The following is a 20,004-nucleotide window of genomic DNA, read 5'->3' on the forward strand; positions in this document are numbered from 1 at the left end:
CATTTGTTTGTTTTTTACTCCTGAAGTTTTGTTTTTCTTCTGATGTTTTTGCTTGTTTTTTCTTCTGCTTGTTTTTTTTTTCCTCCTGAAGTTTTTACATGTTTTTTCCTTTTGTTTGTTTTTTCCTCCTGAAGTTCTGTTTGTTTTTCTTCTGATGCTTTTGCTTGTTTTTTGTTTTTCTTTTCATGTTTTTACTTGTTGGTTTTACTTGATTTTTTCTTTTGCTTTTTTTTCTCCTGAAGTTCTGTTTTTTTCTTCTGATGTTTTTACTTGTTTTTTCCTTTTGCTTTTTTTTTCTCCTGAAGTTCTGTTTGTTTTTTCTTCTGTTTTATTAGTTTTTTTGTTTTTTTTTCTTCTGATGTTTTACTTTGTTTGTTTTTATTTTCTGATGTTTTACTTGTTTTTTTGCTTGTTTTATTTTCTCCTGATGCTTTAATTGGTTTTGTTTCTCCTGAAGTTTTGTTTGTGTCTGTGGTTTGCTTGTTTTTTTTTCCTTCTCCTGATGCCTGGACATTCACTTGCTTCATGTTTTAGTGACTATGCTTTATCCCCGTAAACGTTTCTCTCTGAAGTTCTCTTGTCTGTGAGCAGGATGAAGATTTCTGAAGCGATTTTAAATAATTTGACAGATCTCTGTCCACTTAGCTGTATTAGTCATTAATGAAGCCTCTGAGCTCTGTAAAATAAACATCAGGCTCGGTCTGTTTTCTCACTCGTCACTGGGTTATATTTACGACGTTACGTGAGTAAGGTTTACTGGTACTTAGAGAATAAAAGGATGAGATGAAACCTAAATGTGCTGTTAAAATGAGGGACATGCAGTCTGATTTATGCACCCTGTGCATTTTAGATGATGATTTTATTAATAATAATAATTTGTTGAACGTTTTGGGGGAGTTTTTTGTGAAAAAGAAACTCCATAAGTTATTTTTGTCATACGCTAATCACACTAACGGTTCAAAACTAAGTCTTACCTTGTGCAGAATTTAAAAAAGGTTTTACACGTGATTTAAATCTTTGTGTACATTGTGCAAACCAATACAGTAATAAATCAAATCAAATAGTCTAACTTTATTACAGCACTTTGAGTGGTAGGATCGACTCGAGTTCATTTTAGAAAACTACTTCTCTCAATGTTTTAGTCATTTTAGGACGTTAATAATAATAATCGAGGACAGGTTCTCATTTCGAACAGCGGATACATGGACTCCTCAGTGCGGCTTTTTAAAAAACTTTGTTGATATAAACTTTTTTTAAACCAATATACGGCTTAACATTTCTATTCCATTTTTTAACTCTGATTTTCAGACTTCTCGCTTAAAAAGAGCTGGATATTAAACTATTCAGCCGTGACACGAGCCGTGTTCGAGGAAGGTCCCGAGGCAAGATTATACAGAGGTGATTGAGATTTTTTTTTTTTTAAAATATTTGTGCGCGCGCGCAGATGGTCATACACACACCATATATGAAGGAGCGGCTTTTAAAAACACTGCTGTCACAAATAAACCTGCATGTATTTAAACGCTCAGGCTGAAGTTTTAATGTCTTCTTTGATGCATTTCATATTAGAACACCATATTTGTTTATCTGTTTTTTTTTTTTTTTTAAATGAACTTAGTTGACTCAGCACTACTAAAAACTGCATATTGCAACATTTCTGAGTTTCCAGCAAAACTGAGATCACTGTTCGGTTTTTGAGTACTTGTTCTGGTTCTGCTTTTTAACTGAACTACATTTAAAATAAATAAAATTGCACAGGTCCTTCCAGAGTTGGAAAAACCGCACACACGCTACAGAACAGAATTAGTCAGTCATTACGAACACAAATACGAGACACTTGTACAACACTGAACAATATTTCTTTATTCATTTTAGATTCGGAGCTAAAGCCAGACTTATTTTTTATATATATTAAATAAGTAAGGAATAACCCCCAGTGAACCGTGCCGGAGTGGTGCGATACAGCCCAGTATTAAACATCGTGTGCTGCTGTTGTATAACCGCAGGGTCCGGAGTGTTATTGTGCTCCTACCACAGCCATTCACCACCCATCACACTGTATTAATGAATAACACGTCACACTGTTTAATGGTTTATAATTTTGAGTATTTAAGGTAAGAAACTTGACTGTATTTAGTCCCTCGTGTAGAAATTAGTGTTACAGCAGCGCTGTCGTGAGAATAGTAATGAAGGAAACTGAATATAAAGAAATATATAATATAATATATAATATAATGGTCACATGCTAATGTGAGTCCATGGATATGATATAAATGTACAGTACAGACTGAAAGGACGAATATAGTTGGTTGGTTTCAGGGGAAAAACAGACGTAATGTCCAAGTGTGAAAGTCCATTGGGGATTTTTTTTTTTTAAACAGTACACAGAATTTTAACAGTGTGGAAATTTTTTTTTTAACATAAAATATTCAGAAGGTTTTTAGTTGTGAAGCTGATTGTTTTTGTTATTTTTCCGAGTTTGTTGTTGAAACAGTTGTGAACTAGTCATTAGTCAGTCGGATTATTCATCAGTGCTGAAGTAAGATCCAGTCTTGGCAACGAGGTTTTACACTGAAACACTGAAAGGAAATGAAGTTTGTTTGTGTGTGTGTGTGTGTGTGAGATAAAAGTAAAGACACGCGACTTGATTCAATGAATCATTCAGATGAATCAGTTGTGAATCTGGCTGTAAAACTCCCAGTACTTGAGGAACTGTGTGTGTGTGTGTGTGTGTGTGTGTGTGAGAGAGAGAGAGAGAGTGTGTGTGTAATGAAGCCTTGTATGTTTGCTACTTTGTGACTTGGTGAATCTCATGACTTGATTCAGTGAGTCATTCTGATGAATCGTTTGTTGATTTGGCTCCAAGACTCCCAGGGTCATTACCTGAGGAAGTGTGTGTGTGTGTGTGTGTGTGTGAGAGAGAGAGAGAGAGACAGTGTGTGTGTGTGTGTGTGTGTGTGTGAGAGAGTGTGTGTGATGAAGTCTTGTATGTTTGCTACTTTGTGACTTGGTGAATCTCATGACTTGATTCAGTGAGTCATTCTGATGAATCGTTTGTTGATTTGGCTCCAAAACTCCCAGGGTCATTACCTGAGGAAGTGTGTGTGTGTGTGTGTGAGAGAGAGAGAGACAGTGTGTGTGTGTGTGTGTGTGTGTGTGTGATGAAGTCTTGTATGTTTGCTACTTTGTGACTTGGTGAATCTCATGACTTGATTCAGTGAGTCATTCTGATGAATCGTTTGTTGATTTGGCTCCAAAACTCCCAGGGTCATTACCTGAGGAAGTGTGTGTGAGAGAGAGAGAGAGACAGTGTGTGTGTGTGTGTGTGATGAAGTCTTGTATGTTTGCTACTTTGTGACTTGGTGAATCTCATGACTTGATTCAGTGAGTCATTCTGATGAATCATTTGTTGATTTGACTCCAAGACTCCCAGGGTCATTACTTGAGGAACTGTGTGTGGAGGGTGAGCTGGGCACAGCCTTGGCCTTGTATGATTGGCTGAGGGTGGTCACATGGGCGGGGCTCCTGCTTGCTGTGCAGCCGTTCCTCCTGTGGGCGTTTCACATGGAATAACTGCACAGCTGCAGAAGGAAGAGTCGCCGGGAGAGCCTGAAATGGATATGGCTAACCTCTTTAAACACTTCTTCCGTGAGTTTTCCATATCTTCTCCTTTCCTCTTTTTGTCTTCACCTGGCTCTGGAATCACGCTTTGGTCAGGAATTTCATTCCCAGCAGTGTTTGTTGTGTGTTTAGTTGAAGGATTAGTGGGTCTTTTTTCCACTCACTTGGGTGGGAACTTGTCAGGAAGTTTTTCTTCTCCACTCTGTACTGCATTTCTTTTTTCTGAACACTGTGTGGGCGTTCAGGAGTAGATGATGTCCGAGAACGATTCTAATGTGTTAGAAAACGCATCTGTTCTCTCTGTGGGTGAAAAGTTTTTTTTTTTGTTTTTTCCTAGTTTTTTTTGGTTCCTCTCCCCCTGACTGTTAGCAAGGCTGCTAAAGCTGGGTGGGTAAGGCTTTGCGAAGATCCCATGGAAGCCTGTAATTGTGCTTCTCGCACACTGCAATCACTGCTATGTGAAGGAACTCCCAACCTTCCACACTCCCTCGCAGTCTGAGCTCATTCAGTCGAGATATCGAACAGCACAGAGGTTCGTTTAAACGGCCGTTGGTGGTGATTTTTTTTTTTTTTCCTCCTGAATGCCGACTTTATGTGTTTTGAGCTGCGTTGCCTCTCCTGAGGGGCTTCCTGTTGTAAGTGGGTGTGCAGTTGTGCAACGGCAGGGAGGCGAACACTACGGTCATTGTGTCATCCTTACTGTTGCAGCTGATTGACGAGGCCCGGGCGCGTATCACTGCCGGAGGAATGACATTACATTACATTACATTACTTCTACACACTACTACTTCTGGCTTGGCAGGGATCCTAATCACAAGGTTGTGAGGTTGAATCCAATATAACAGAATGGGGGTGGGGTGTACTATTTGCTTTTTTTTTTTTAACTGATCGAGAGGTTGTTGGAAAGGTTCATAGGGAAATCTGTGAGCGACTCGAGGTGTGCATCAGCACTGGGATCCTATAGACACAACAAAAAAGTCGTGCAAGCAGGAAGGGTTTGTGTTTTCGTGATCAGATACGAAGCCTGCACATAGGGCTGTGCGATATGAGTGATTCCACGCTTATGGGGACATGAACTTATTTTTAAAAATTCACCTAAAACCATTTCTTTTTTTTTTTTACCATCAGGTCACAAAACATGTAATCTTTAATGAATGAGATGTTAAAAGATAACTTTAATTTTCTGAGATGTAATAAAAACATATTTATATGCCAAAGTCAGAACGTAATAGAAGTGTTGTGGACATATATATTCTCAATTTTAACAATGTAGAATTACTTTTTGAAACGTAGGAAGGTGATGTTTTAGCAAATATAATTAATAAACATGTGTAGTAGAATAAACATACACATTCTTTCAATAAGATTAACATGGCGTATAGCTAGATTGTAATTAATTTGTAACAGACATCATTTTGGAACTCATAGGCTTGACTTTGGCATATAAATATGTTTTTATTACATCTCAGAAAATTAAAGTTATCTTTTAACATATCATTCATTAAAGATTACATGTTTTGTGACCTGATGGTAAAAAAAAGAAATGGTTTTAGGTGAATAAGTTCACGTCCGCATTTCAGTACCCATAAGCGTGGAATCACTCATATGGGAAAAAAAAATGAATATCCCGATACATTTTCTCCATTTCACGATATACGATATATATCTCGATATATTTAAATCTCCTCTAAAGGACCCCATGAAATCTAACTTTTACTCTTTACTGTTTTCACTACAATCCCTGCAGATTAAATAACATTCTTGGTTAACTTTACAGGTGGTTTTCAACAACACATTTTTACATTTTCATGTTGGTGATTAATCACAGTTGAGTTGAAATAAGACTATTTTTATTCAACAAAGATGTGGCACAAACTGCAAAAACAATCTTGAAAATTGCAACAAAGGGGCGAAACAATACAGAGCTGCCCAGAGCTCAAACCAATAAAGTGCAGCTCAACACTGAGAAAGACATTTAGCCTAAATAAGAAAAGTGCGCTTTCATTACATTATTTTAAAAAATAGATCTCCAAGCTATTAACCTGACTACTGAGAACCACTGGAACATCCACAATAGAGAGAGAGATTGAGGGAGAGAAGAGCGAGATCTGCAAAACATCATTTTCCTCTTTGCACACTTTTGAACTGAATGTTTTCTGGCTCTGCCTCTCAGATGTGTAGAATTCCGGCTGCTGCCTTTCGTGGTGACAGGTTTTTTTTTTTTGCACACTTTACAAACTGGCATTTGCTGTTCCACGTCCTCCTCGCGATATCCAAAAAAACGCCGGATGACTGACCCCTTACTCGTTCTTTTACGAACCAATTCGTCGGCTTCCATTTTTAATTTGTCGCTGAAATTGAGAGCTTACACGGTAGCCTACGCAACACCAGCGATTGCACGAACTGAGTCAGCGCTGTAAACCGGAACCAGGAAATCTTCCCGTGCAGTGTTGCCAGATACTGCTGACGTTTTCCAGCCCAAAATATGTTCAAAACCCGCCAAAATATACTTAAAACCGCCCAATCTGGCAACACAACCGAAACTAGAAAATCTTCCTGGAAGTTCCTTTCAGCACCGAGATGTCGCCCGGGATTGGTTGGCGAGTGCGTGACGTTATTGTTTTCTTTACCCTTAGGCAGCTGGGCCATAGAAGGTTCATGCTGCACGCTGCATGCTGCACACTACACGCTACACGCGTGTAAAGAAAAGTGGACAAACGTAGCATGACTTGCTCTGGGCCATAGAACGGCGTTCACGTTGCACGCTGCACACTTCACGTGTGAAGCGTGAAATAAACATGCACACTTTTTTTCTAGGCGTGAAGATGGAAATTCCAGTCAATGCATGCGGTCACCGCCGCGCCAGCCAATCAGAACGGGTCTAGGGAGATAACTCTATACTTTCAGGGGAAAACTTCAGAAAAAATATAATTGAATGGTATAATTGAAAAATAGTTCTTCATCGGGATTGTCAAGCAGATTATAGAATGTTCGGTGAAATTCACCACGGGTTTCTCTCAGAAGGAAGTGTTCTCGGCTCCAAATTCTGTTCCTTTTTCTCTTCCTCTGTCTCAGTAAAAGCAGAATGAGGCAATCGTCGTCATCCGAAGAGTCCATATTGTTGGTTACTCGGTCAAAGTAGAACAGACGCAACACGTGAACATCCAAGCATGAAGTTTAATGGCCCAGGGTCCGGTTCTTCACGTGAACGTGTAGCATGCAGCGTGCAGCGTGAACCTTCTATGGCCCAGCAGCCTTAGGCAGCCTCTCGCATTACTGCCTGAGGGACAGAGAGATGTTTTAAACAAACACAAGTCGGAAGATGACCATAAAATACTCGATAGTTACGATATAATAATTTTATGTATCGCACACAGAATTTTCGGCAATATATCGAGTATATTCGATATATCGCACAGCCCTACCTGCACGGCAAACAAGCACAAACGTTTAACTCCAGCGTTCCTTCATTCATCCTTAGTAACAGCCTGGTCAGGGTTGCGGCAGTTTAAATTACACTGTTTTTTTAATTGTGAAATGGAGCCAAATAAATTCAGTTAATAATTATGCACGAGCAGGATTAGAAGGAAAACCCCATATCTTTCAGTGCAAATATTTCCGCATTATGACCAAAACGGCTATTCTTCTTCTGGTTTGTTCACTGCTGTTTCTAACAGCTCCCAAAAATGAACATTCTGACTTTTATGATCTGTCCGAACACTTACAGAACTCCTTTTAGTAAGCCGGAGAAAGCAGCTATTAAGGTAAACGATGCATATTAATGGACGCGAACGTTAGTCCAGCGTTATCAGTCCGTTGCGTCTGGCTGTATTTCTGATCGTAACCACTGCTACCAGAGACCCGAGATTCTCACCGGTTCAAAACCAAACTGCGTCACAGCCCTGAGTGCAGGTGGCCCCGAACACAGCGGAGTGATGGAGCTGAGGTCGAGGAGCCGTCGGAGCCGGGATTCATTCTCTCTCTCTCTCGCTCTGTGCTGCCATTGAGGCGTTTCTGATGCATCGTGTTGGAGTTCATATTTAATTTAGATGGAAAAAGTCACCCATTTCAGGTGTAGTGTGATTGTCGTTTTTGACCTCTAACTAACTGATCCAGCTGACGGAGAGTGTTTTTATCGTCCCGGTGAACAGGCTGGTCGGCGAGTGTCTTGGAGAGCAGGTACAGGGTCGCAGTGTAGTGAGGACGTTCCCGGTAGGAGTTTGGAGTTGAAGGGTGTTTATCATCATCTAGCGGAGAGAGAGAGAGAGAGAGAGAGAGAGAGAGAGAGTGTGCTCCAGCCCTGTCGCGTTACCGTGGCCTTGTTGGAGATGAAAGCATGTGTGAAATGCGGAGCTGCGCCGGAGCGCGAGTTTGGAGTTGCGCAGCTGCCCTCGGCTGCTTCCTGACTCTTCCAGCTTTCAGTGAAGTTGCGGGTGACGCTGTGGGACTGAGTGGGACCCGGCACTCCAGTGGGATCCTCACGGGACACGTTAAGAGTCTCTCGCTCGCGCTCTCCTTTTTTTTTTTTTTTTTTGCTCCTCTTCTCTCTTTTCTCTCTTTCTTCTCTCCATTTCTTCTTTCTCCTCTTTTATTTTCTCTTTTTCCTCTCCTTCTCTTTCTCCCCTCTCTGCTCTCTCGTACCTTTCTTTTCTTTTTCTTCTTTCTCTTCTCTTCTTTCTCCTCTTTCTTCTTTCTCTTTTCTTTTTTCTCTCTTCTCTTTCTCCTTTCCTCTCCTTTCTCTCTTCTTTCTCCTCTCTCACCTCTCTTCTCTTTTTCTCCCCTCTTTCCTCTTATTTTTTTCTCTCCTTCTCTCCTCTTTTCTCCCTCTTCTCTCCATTTCTTCTTTCTCCTCTTTTATTTTCTCTTTTTCTCTCCCTCTCTCCATTCTCTGCTCTCTCGTACCTTTCTTTTCTTTCTCCTCTCTTCTCTCCATTTCTTCTTTTCTCTTCTTTCTCCTCTTTCACCTCTTTCTTCTCTTTCCTTTTCTTTGTCCTCTCTTCTCTTTCACCTCTTCTTTCTCTTTTTCCTTTTTTCTCTTTCTCCTTTCCCTCTCCCTCTTTCTCCTCTTTTCTTTCTCCTCTTTTATTCTTCTCCCTCTTTCTCCTCTCTCATACCTCTTTCTTTTCTCTCCATTTCTTCTTCTTTGTCCTCTCTTCTCTTTCACCTCTTTCCTTTTCTTTTTTCTCTTTCTCCTTTCCTCTCTTTTCCTCTCCCTCTTTCTCCTCTCTCATATCTCTTCTCTTTTCTCTCCTTTTCTTTTTTTCTCTTCTCTCTCTCTCTCTCTCTCTCTCTCTCTCTCATTCAGCCCCTGCTCCAGGAGGAAGTTTTCTAATTCAGGACAGATTTCTCTGTAGTTCCTCCGAGCCAGCGAGAAAAGGAAATGAGGAAACGGGGACCACTGATTCACAACCGTCTGAGCGTCAGTCAGTCTGTGCGTCTATCCGTTTCTTTCCACTTCCCGCGTTACCACCCTCGCGCTCATATTCTCTCTCTCAAAGGCGCCATGAGATCTGGCAGGATTAGTGAGAGGAATGTCAAAGACACAAACACACACAAGCTTGAGAGTGCCCTCCCCCAAACACACACACACACACACACACACACACACACACACACACACACACTTTCTTTCAGCTCTATTCACACATCACATTTACAGTTTCCTGTGACTCTCTCTCTCTCTCTCTCTCTCTCTCTCGCTGCTGTTCTGTGCAGCTGAAGGTCCTCTGAGACGGATGATTGAGTAAGAGGAAAATCTCGCAGATTGTGTGTGAAGTCATTTTGGTTTCTGTAAAAGTGTAGTTGACACGGAGGGCCACTCCTGAGCGCTGTGTGCGCGCGCTCTCTGTGTGTGTGTGTGTGTGTGTGCGCTCTGTGTGTGTGTGTGTGTGTGTTAGTAGCTCATTCTGTTCCCAAGAAACCGTAGACTTTGCTGTTTGACAGCGCTGACACTGGAGACTCCTTCCTCAGCTGTTAAATAAGCTTCTCTTCAGATCAGTGATCAGGTGGTAGATTCGAGAGGGGTTGTTTCACATCCACTTGGGGCAGGTTTAAAGGGAAATTAGCTGCTATGTTTTCCTCAGTGACGTGGAGAACGTGCGCTTCAGAGAATAATCCGAGACTAATGAGATGATGGAGGCGGTACGGTGGTGTAGTGGTTAGCGCTGTCGCCTCACAGCAAGAAGGTCCGGGTTCGAGCCCCGTGGCCGGCGAGGGCCTTTCTGTGCGGAGTTTGCATGTTCTCCCCGTGTCCGCGTGGGTTTCCTCCGGGTGCTCTGGTTTCCCCCACAGTCCAAAGACATGCAGGTTAGGTTAACTGGTGACTCTAAATTGAGCGTAGGTGTGAATGTGAGTGTGAATGGTTGTCTGTGTCTATGTGTCAGCCCTGTGATGACCTGGCGACTTGTCCAGGGTGTACCCTGCCTTTCGCCCGTAGTCAGCTGGGATAGGCTCCAGCTTGCCTGCGACCCTGTAGAACAGGATAAAGCGGCTAGAGATAATGAGATGAGATGATGAGATGATGGAGGTAGACGTGAAGAGAAACGCTTTCTCTGGTTAGGTTTGGGGAGATACAGGGAAGATATTAGATTAATACATGTTGTAATAGCTAGTGATCAGAAAGTCATGAGTTCAGATCCCACTCCCCCCTTAAGCAAGGCCTTAACTCTTTCTGTGCCGTGGCCGACCCTGCACTCAGCCCTCCGCTAACTAACACATGAGGATGTCCGAAGACGAGAACGTCGCTGTTAAATCCTCCTCCATTCTGATTTGCTGTAACAGCAGCTCTGATGGAAGTCACGGCTGTAAGACGCGTCACGTTTCTGTTGTTGCGGTTATTGATCTGTTGGCCCCTTGCACAGGGATTTACTCCAGCGGATGTATTGGATGTGTGGTGAGGTTTATGGACAGAGTCTCGAGTGTCTGCAGTTTGTAACAGTCAGTGGTAAAAGTGGAGCTTTTGACATGACGGTCTACACAATGAAGGATGTGGCACTTTGTGGTTTTTCTCTCGTCATGACATGCTGCTTTTTTTTTTTTTGTCTGACAGTGAGAGAGGCTGTAAGGAAACCGTTTATAGCCATGACAACCGGAACTAACTTTATTTTTCCTGCACCCTCAACAATGTTGCATGTAACTATAAACAGATAAACATCGCTATACGTTTTAATTAGTTTTTTTTAGTTACAAATGATCCATTTTCTGTGGTATAAAGGGAATAAAACACGTTAAAATCATCAGAATTCCTCTACATCACAATACCCTGGTGATATAGTTTCCTGTCCCAGCACACCATGGTGTGCTTTATTCCTTATATCCTGTATGACCATTTATATTTCCATGAGTACTTTGTTAGCTGCTGAAATTCGATAATGATGGGATGGATTATTAGCACGGATGATGTACACACACTTCCTGATTGGTGCAGCGCTGCTGCGAGCAAAATGTAATCAATAAGATAAAACTAATTTTACTGAGATATATAGATGGAGAGATGGAGACATAGAGGGATGGATGGGTAGAGGGATGGATGGACGGATGTTAGATGGGCAGATGGCTGGAGAGATGTTAGAGGGAAGGATGGCTGGAGAGACGGATGGACGGTTGGAGAGATGGACAGACGGATGGATGGATGGCTAGAGATAGATATGGAGATTGATTTTGATTTTCTTTATTTATCCCAAGCTGGGAAATTGTTAGAGCGGCAAGTTAACAGGCATGAAAAAGAAAAAAAAAAACACTGTACAAAAATAAAATCCCAAGAACAAGCAGACTATACAATATACAGATTAAAAACTTGACGATAAATCTCTATTTTTTTTCGCGGTGTGGTTTCCATCAAATCCTGCGCTCTGATTGGCTGGCGAGCGGGTCCATATCCTACGATACGGACCCCAGTTACGGACCTCTGGCAACTCGCTTGTTCACAAAAAAAAAACATGGTAGCTTTTTTTTGTCAATGTTTATCTTTTATTCATTTATTTTTAAATAAGATTTATTTATAAGATTATCAGAAATCTTATAAATTTTTGCCAGCATTTCTCAGGAGAATAGCATTTTACTACCCTGAGGAAGAAGAAATAAAAGAAAACATTTCAGGAGAAAGCTAAAACCTCTAACTGTTGCTAACGCCGAGCAAAAACATGGCTGAATCCTGAATGACTCCTATTTGTATAAATAGGGGACTACATAGGCGGCAAAATGTAGTGGTTTTCCTGCCATGGAAGTGCACTTGTATACCGAGGAGGAAGCAATTTGCATTACAGCCGTGAATGAGGATTCAAAATGGCGGCTCGGCTCGGTTTTCCCTTTTGGGCGCTCTCGTTTTCTGTTAGAATTTGGTAAAGAAAAAAATATATATAGTATTTACCAGCTTAAGGTCGGTCCGTATGGTGAAACACCGTGACCTCGGCCCAGAGGGCCTCGCTCAGTACTTTCAAGACCTCGGTCACGGTATTTCACCATACGGACCGACCTTAAGCTGGTAAATAACATATATATATATATATTAGTGCTGTCAAAGTTAACGCGATAATAACACGTTAATGCGATCTCAATTTAACGCGATTAAAAAAAATAGTGCCGTTAACGCAAATTCTAATTTGGCCCTGCGAGTCACCCGTAGTTCCTGTTGAGGCTTGTTGCGCGCTGCTTCAATAAGAGTACGTGTGAGTGATGGAGAAAGGCATAGACATATAAACATCCTCGTCGCCATATTGGATGGGGCAAAGTGGAGATTCTTCACCCGTCTCTGGTATAGCGTCTAGACGGTAGCCGAGAATAAAGATGCCTCATTCATGTGCTGCGTTTAACTGTACCAACAGGTTTACCGTCCAAACGAGATCACATGGGATTACCTTTCACAGGTGAGACTGGAAAAATACTTTTCAATTGAGGTTTTTCACCCACGTGACCAAGTCATGTGATGCATCGTTAGGCTGCCATTTTGGACGTCACGGCTCGAATCAGTTTGAATGCGAGGAAGGCGACAAACGAAAAACATAAAAGAAAAAGGAGCGAGATGCAGAAAACACCTTCACTATCCAGCGGTGTAGGGCATTTACAGGGCGAGCAGAGGGAGAGGTATTTGCAAAAATTGAGGTTAGCAGGCTTAGAGAACGACGTTTACCTGCTTCCACCAGGATTGTTCACTGACGTACGGAAGTACACGAAGCCCTCGTCTTTACCTGACTTCGGCCCACATGATCTGTATACCTATGTCGTTAAAAACCCATCGCCATACACAGGTATTGATCTGAAAGCGTATAAGAGTTTGGATGCCTACAAATATTTTGTGTCAGGCTGGGTAACATGCCTACATCAGCGGGTCGTCCCTGGAGCCGGTGGTCGCCATCTTATTACAGCTAAGGTTTGTTCACATTTTCATTTACTTTCGGTCCTCAGGATAAACAAAATGTTATTAAATGTCACTGAAATAACTTCTTAGTCTGTTGAGACATGGCCCGTTATAAATTTGCTGTTACCAGGCAATGACCAAGAACTGTATTATTAGGGTCGGTGTCTGTGTTGTAGCAGTGTACTAGCAGCTAGCTGTTAGCACTAGCTAATGTCAACAACATAGTAGCTAGTATGTTACTGTAGCAATGTTTACGTTCAGTCATTTGGATGACTGTTAAAACCTTTCAGTCTCAAGTTTTTCCTTTACTGTATTTACTAGTTTACTGTAATTATGATCCGGCAGCTATTTACATCAGATCCAGTGTAAATAGCTGCCGGAGCACGCTCCGGCTTGCTCCCCCTCAAATTAAGCAGCGCTCTCTGGCTTGCTCCCGGAGTGCTCCGGCCGAGGTTCCGGAGCGCGCTCCGGCAGCTATTTACACTGGATCCGGTGTAAATAGCTGCCGGATCATAATTACAGTAAACTAGTAAATCCAGTAAAGGAAAAACTTGAGGCTGAAAGGTTTTAACAGTCATCCGAATGACTGAACGTAAACATTGCTACAGTAACATACCAGCTACTATGTTGTTGACATTAGCTAGCTTGACCTTCAAAATGGCGGACACCGGGGCGTCACGTGACCCTGTGACGTCAGGTGAAAAACCTCAATACTGTTCCTTCAGTCTTCAGCTTCCCAGCTCATCTCCACCGGGGGGGTGTATAGTTATAAGCAGTGAGAATTAGAGAATACAGTGCCACACTACGATGAACGTTTTTGAACGTATGATGAATGTTTTTATTTTTATCTGTTTTTTTTCTTCTTTTATGGTAAATACTTCTCTTCAAAAGAAACTAATGAAGAGTAAAATAAAACTTTTTTTTTTTTTAAATTTCACAGTGATATGCACTTTATTTTTCATCCCTTGGTTTTCTCATCTAATATGGAAGTTATGGATGTCAGTGGCTGTGACGAGACGTGTTGTGCTCTGCAATAAAAAAAAAAAAAACATTGGTACAACGCAAGCCCATTCACTTTTTTATGCTGATAAGAGAATTACAATGGTTTTTCATGTGACAAAAATGTGCGATTAAATTGCGATTAATCGCGAGTTAACTATGACAGTCGCGACATTAATTGCGATTAAATATTTTAATCGCTTGACAGCACTAATATATATATATATAATATATATGTATATGTATGTGTGTGTATGTGCTTTGTACAGGTGAATGTGCATTAATAGTCTTAAAATCAAGAACTGTGATGTAGGGGTCGACCGATAATCGGTCTGGCCGATATATCGGGCCGATATTCTGCATTTTTAGGGTTATCGGTATCGGCCATAATTTCCACCGATATGCCGATAACATGCCTTTTTGCAGCCATTTCGTTCCTAACGCGACTGTCGCTGCACGTCCTTTCCTGCACTCGCCTCTCTGAGTTCAAGAACACGGTCCCGCCCACCACAACATCTGATTTGTTTGGCACAAGAGATATAGCCAATCGACACGCGCAGCTAAACACTCTGAACTGTTTCAAGGCGCCCGTATCAAGGTAAGGACACGCTGCTTTTCCCGCAATAAGTCACAAACACACAAGTTGCAAAAGCACAACATCATTATATGTTTACGTTCTTCATCTACTACTCGTTAAAACTGTCCATTTGCATCTGTGTAGCCAGGCAAACTTAGCTTACGGAAGGAAGCACTTGAATTAGCCTACAACCAACTAGTCTCGCTGAAACAGCATAACGTAGGCTGCAGTCATTTTTAAATCCCCGTCTGGAAACGTTGTGAATGTGTCAGTAGTTCTACTCGAACAGTAGAATGACAGCCATACAGAGAGGTGGTCAAGGGAAGACCAAATAAAACGTAGTGTTTGTGTTCTGTAGGCTAGCGCAAGCCTACTGGCTATTTGTTATGGTGATGAGTAAACTTCATGACGTGACTCGTGCTCAGAAAGCGCATTGCACTTGTATATGTTAGGTAACTTTATAAAGCGCTGTTTGAACATTTAAACAAGCCAGGTGTGACTAGTATTTATAATTCTTGCGCAAGTGATTCTCCTCGCTAGCGCTTCTGATTCGGAAAGCGATATACTCTTAAAGGAGCAGCTGCTCCTGATAGGGAGTGATAGCCGACTTTACTGTATGTTTGATTTTACTTTTTAAAAAATGCTGCATGCAGCTCTTGACACTTGATTTGTTATTTAAAAACTACTTGAAGTTGGTAAGTCTTACTTAGTTCTTAGTGTAAAAGAATCCAGAGTGTATTTTCATTCATTTTCCACTGAAAATGGTGAGCTGTAATATAGTAGGGAGTGATTTATTTTTTATTGGTGAATATTTATTTTATTTCCCATTTTATTCTAACTAATGTTTGACTTTATTGTACAAATGCTGCTGGCATCTCCCTGCACAAAATTTCATGTTCAATTTTACAATTAAACATACATTTCATGGATATGAAGGTCTGTGTCAGTGTGTGCCATGTTTAATTTCATGTGAATTATTATGTTTACATTTATCGGTTGCACATATCGGTTATCGGCATCCCAATTCCATAATTATCGGTATCGGCGCTGAAAAAAACATATCGGTCGATCCCTACTGTGATGAATGAAAATAAAAACTGTGCAAAAGTGGCCGTATTGAATGGAAGATAAATAAAACCAAACGAGCTGTGGTGGTGCAGAGTTGCCGGTTATTTGCACAGTTATGGTGTGGTTGCGACTTGTTAGAGGTGAGACGTCTCCAGTGATTACAGTACCATGAAAACATGGCCCAGATGTTCCATAGTCACCATCAGATAGTTCTGAGTAGCTGGAGTGTGGAGTGGCGCGGTGACGGTCGTCGTCTCACACCCTCGCTCCACGCATTCCCACCTTTCGCTAATCCGAGCCGGGAGCATGGCAGGGAGCGGTTTAACACGCTGTAGAGAGAAACCGCTCACTGTTTTGAAGAACATCTTCACTTTATTTAGGGAGAAATACAAAGAGAAGACCTCGTCGTGAATAAGAACTCGTTCTTTTCAGGACTGTCTGATTTGAGAACCATGCTGCTCAGAAACTCTGCGGTTCAAAGATTGTGTGCCGCAGAGAGAGAGAGAGAGAGAGAGAGTGCAGAAGGGGGGGGGGGACAAGTTTTCTCTTTGTGCTTTCTATTCAAATGCAGCTCTCTTCAGGTTTTGTAGAGCTACTTTACACACAAACCCATCAATCTAACTGCGGATAGATTAAAGTTAAGTTTAAGTTAAAGTCCTTCCCACGCCCAGTACCTGGTATTCCTCGGCAGTCTCCCACTCAAGTACTAACCAGGCCCAACTCTGATGGTGGCGCATCGGGCGGCGCCGATCTCCGTTTCCGTAGCCCTCGGCCTCTCGCCTATTACATAGCTAGGGTTACAGTGGGGGGCTAGTCCTCTGGTAACCACGAGAGTTCAACTCCCCATGCACATCTGTATTGCAGCGTGCCTTGCCAGATGGTAGTGGGTACCATTTTTATGATGGTCTTTGGTATGACCCGACCGTGAATAGAACTCCCGATCTCCCGATCGAGAGGCGGACACGCAACCACTAGGCCACTAGTCGGTTACCACTCTCTTAGATGCCTGATTTTTATTTTATTTTATTTTATTTTTTGGCCTTGTTCCAAAGGCTCACCATCTGCGAGGGCTAGACAGCATCCGTCCACCTGCTGCTAGCATTTTGTTTTTTTTCCTCCATCTTTATTTGTCTTGCTGTGTATTTTTCATTCAGAGATCCTAACTACTAAAATGCACAGCACATCATGCCCGTGAGTGTGTGTGTGTGTGTGTATAAAGAGTGAGCTGTGCGCACTACAGAGAACAATAGGATGTTCAGCCCAGAGGAAGTGGCTAATCTGAGCGACTCTGCAGCATGCGCTGCTTCTGCGAGGAGGAAAGACTGAAATGGAGGGGAAATACACGCCACACAGCGACAATGCTGGCAAGAACAAAGAACCTCAAAATGGCAAGAGGGTGCCAAGATCTATACAGCGCACCTCTGGTCTTGGGTTATAAGCTGAGGCGGTGATTAAAAATGAAAAGTGAAGTGGAAGGGGAAGAGGGGACAGGCCTGATGTATAGCCTTGCGAAGCAAAATGGCTTTCTTCCTGAGCATCCTTGCCTGAGGGAATGCTAAGGAAAGAACCGCTGACTGAGCTCAAAGCGCCTACAATGGCTTTATTTTCCTCATGGGTGTCTTTTGTGATGAGTTGGAACTGCGCCGAGTTTTGCTTCAGGCCCACCTTCACCGTGGCTGTCGGAGTGAACGTTAATGTAGCATACTGTTTTTAAAATCGATAACTCCTTATTAACCTCGCTTACTCGGTCTTTACGGGAAAATATCAGACCGAGGTCTTGACAGTACGGACTGAGCCTATGGCTCGTTTCTTGAAATACTTCGCGTCATCTAGAGCCCTGTCTTTCCGACGGCCGATACTAGAAGTCGAAGGATGATTTTCTGCAACGACGGGCTTCAAAATTCCTATTACGGAAAATGATGATGAAATAAAAACGAGCGACGTGAGTTGCACTGGCAGGTCAAAATAAACGCCAGTGGACGAGTGGAGACCCCAGACAACACAATAAATCTACATCCTACGGTATGATGTTTGCGCTCCCTTATTTCTGAAGCGAGACGTGATTTGTTGCTCAGAACCGATGGCGCACTCCCATTGGCTAGCGCACGGCCATAGTCCTTGTTTTTCATACGACAGCCAGGTTTTTAATCGGAGACATCCAGAAGCGCCGGAGACCGCCGGTTTTGTCCGGCTGTTCAAGCCCAGAAACAAATAAAAACTTGCCTTTCAATGTTCAATTGATTTTTATATCATCCCCGCTTCGCGTAATTTGCTGCTAATCCAATTATTCCACCACGGAATTGTCTTCGATTCAGGTCTAGCATGACCAGAAGCGACGTCATATTTGTTGATCGACTCTCACGCTCTGATTGGCTGAGCTGGACCACGTGACCATGCCATAGCATATGTAGTTATGTTACAGAGTCAGGCAGCGTACTACAGAGGGGAACCAAGAAAGCCAAGCGCACACACATCTGGAGGGACATTTCAAACATATTTTGCAAATATTTTACAGGGAAATGGTGAGAAATTTATTAGCTGAGAATGCACTAGAAGGCATGTAAACGTCACAATTTTTTGCCCCCAGACCCCTCTAGCATTTAGCGTGTACTACTTTTTTTTTTTTTAAACCAGCTGCTTCAGATTTTCTGGAGAGCCCTGTCTAATGTTTACACGCTCAATATGTACATGTAAAAGTCAGCTTCTGTGGTTGGGACGGCCATTACCAATTTACCACAGCACGCTAATCAGGGCTGAGCATTGCAGCATTAGGCACAAAGGCTACTGTACATGTGCTGTAAAATGGCATAAAGAATTTTCTTGAAATGATTCGAGTTGACTGATTCCTTTTTCAGAAATTCACTACCTAAAACACCTCATTTTAAGAGCTGCTTCATCCAACTGCTTTTTCATGCACCGGGGGCCCCCAAATTTTCTTCAATATTTCAAAATTTCCCAGGAAAGCATGCCCACGGACCCCTCTAGCGGTTCTCCTCTCGGCCATCAGACACCCTTCTCTGAATTTCTAGATAATACCGTAATTCTTGAATAACTTGGTGACTCTTGTTTGTCTTTTATGTTTCAGCTGTTTTTGATTTCCAATTCATCTCCCAATTTTTTTTTTGTTCTTGTTTGTTTTGTGTCTTGGAAAGAAAGTCTGTAATCGCCCACGGGCATTACGAGAAAATACCGCCTGCCAAGGAACCAATCCGAGCGCACAATTTTACCGGAAATGGTGCGTGCCGTATAATAAATTTAGATATAACCACGATCCTTGAATTAATTATAGCTGGTTTACCTCTGTCCATATTTCCGTCCATCCAAAACACCATTTTCTCAGCAACCACAAATCATAGCCACTTGGTACCGAGCTTCACCTTGGGGTTCTATACCGTGTTTACCATTTTCAGGTCTGTCGCATATCGACTTCCTGTTTACCGACTGAATGTATGTGGGTCAGTCCATGAAATGGGGTTACCAAAATGTGACATAGAGGGAGTCACTTAAAACAATTTACAACTGAAAACAACTTTTATTTCCATGAAGCATTGACCATATAAGAAAATTAGTGCTGTCAAGCGATTAAAATATTTAATCGCGATTAATGTCGCGACAGTCATAGTTAACTCGCGATTAATCGCACATTTTTGTCACATAAAAAAACATTGTAATTCTCTTATCAGCATAAAAAAAGTGAATGGGCTTGCTTTGTACCAATGTTTTTTTTTTATTTCAAAGCATAACACGTCTTGACACAGCCACTGCAAAGTGAAACCTAAGCCGAGCACCGGCGCGGAGCTAGCAAGAGAACCATGAGTGAAATGATCTACTGTTTGAGTTAGTCTACAACTAAAGAGAGACAGGTTACACAGTGACGGTAGGCTTGACATGCTTGATTATAATATAAAGTACACTATTATATTAAGTTTAAGTTGTTCGTTGATAAATATTGCATTGAATCTGATCTTTACTGTTTCAGCTCACTTAACACATTTTGTACTTTTACACTTTCTGCCTGTTGATGCGTCGCGCTGTCCAATCAGAGGCGGCCAAATTTGCATATTACAGGAAGGATTTCTGGGATAGCATTGAGTTTACAGTTCAGAGGGATCTGGCTCTTTAGACGCTGTCTTCTTAAAACTGAATAAATATTTAAAAAGAGCCAAATGAGCCAGTCTTTTGAACGGCTCTTTTCAAAGAACGGATCACAAAGATGCGGATCCCATCAAAGAGCCATAAATCCCATCTCTACTAGCGCGCCCTGCCCGCGCTGGTTCTTTGGGCGAGGAGGGCAGAGGACTCTGGCTGTGCGGGGCGCGGCATTACAGTCTAGCTGCTGGGTTTCTAAGCAAAGTCTCTGTTCCAAGTTTCAAAAGCTTATGAA

The 20,004-nt window shown here is 42.0% G+C and overlaps 1 protein-coding gene across 7 annotated transcripts in view; it reads left to right on the forward strand.

Annotated features, from left to right (window-relative positions):
• nck1b (NCK adaptor protein 1b) overlaps positions 1–20,004 on the forward strand; it is a 215,461-nt gene that overhangs the window by 166,896 nt on the left and 28,561 nt on the right. Inside the window, exon 1 of one of the 7 annotated variants that reach the window (XM_060922533.1) lies at positions 3,577–3,648. The exons of the other annotated variants lie outside the window; for them this stretch is intronic. Within the exon in view, the coding sequence (XP_060778516.1) occupies positions 3,615–3,648 (34 nt within the window). The 5' untranslated portion in view covers positions 3,577–3,614. Of the gene's footprint in view, positions 1–3,576; positions 3,649–20,004 lie in introns of those variants that run through there. 7 annotated transcript variants of the gene reach the window in all.

This window comes from Neoarius graeffei, chromosome 5 (assembly GCF_027579695.1).
Source record: "Neoarius graeffei isolate fNeoGra1 chromosome 5, fNeoGra1.pri, whole genome shotgun sequence".
NCBI lineage: Eukaryota > Metazoa > Chordata > Actinopteri > Siluriformes > Ariidae > Neoarius > Neoarius graeffei.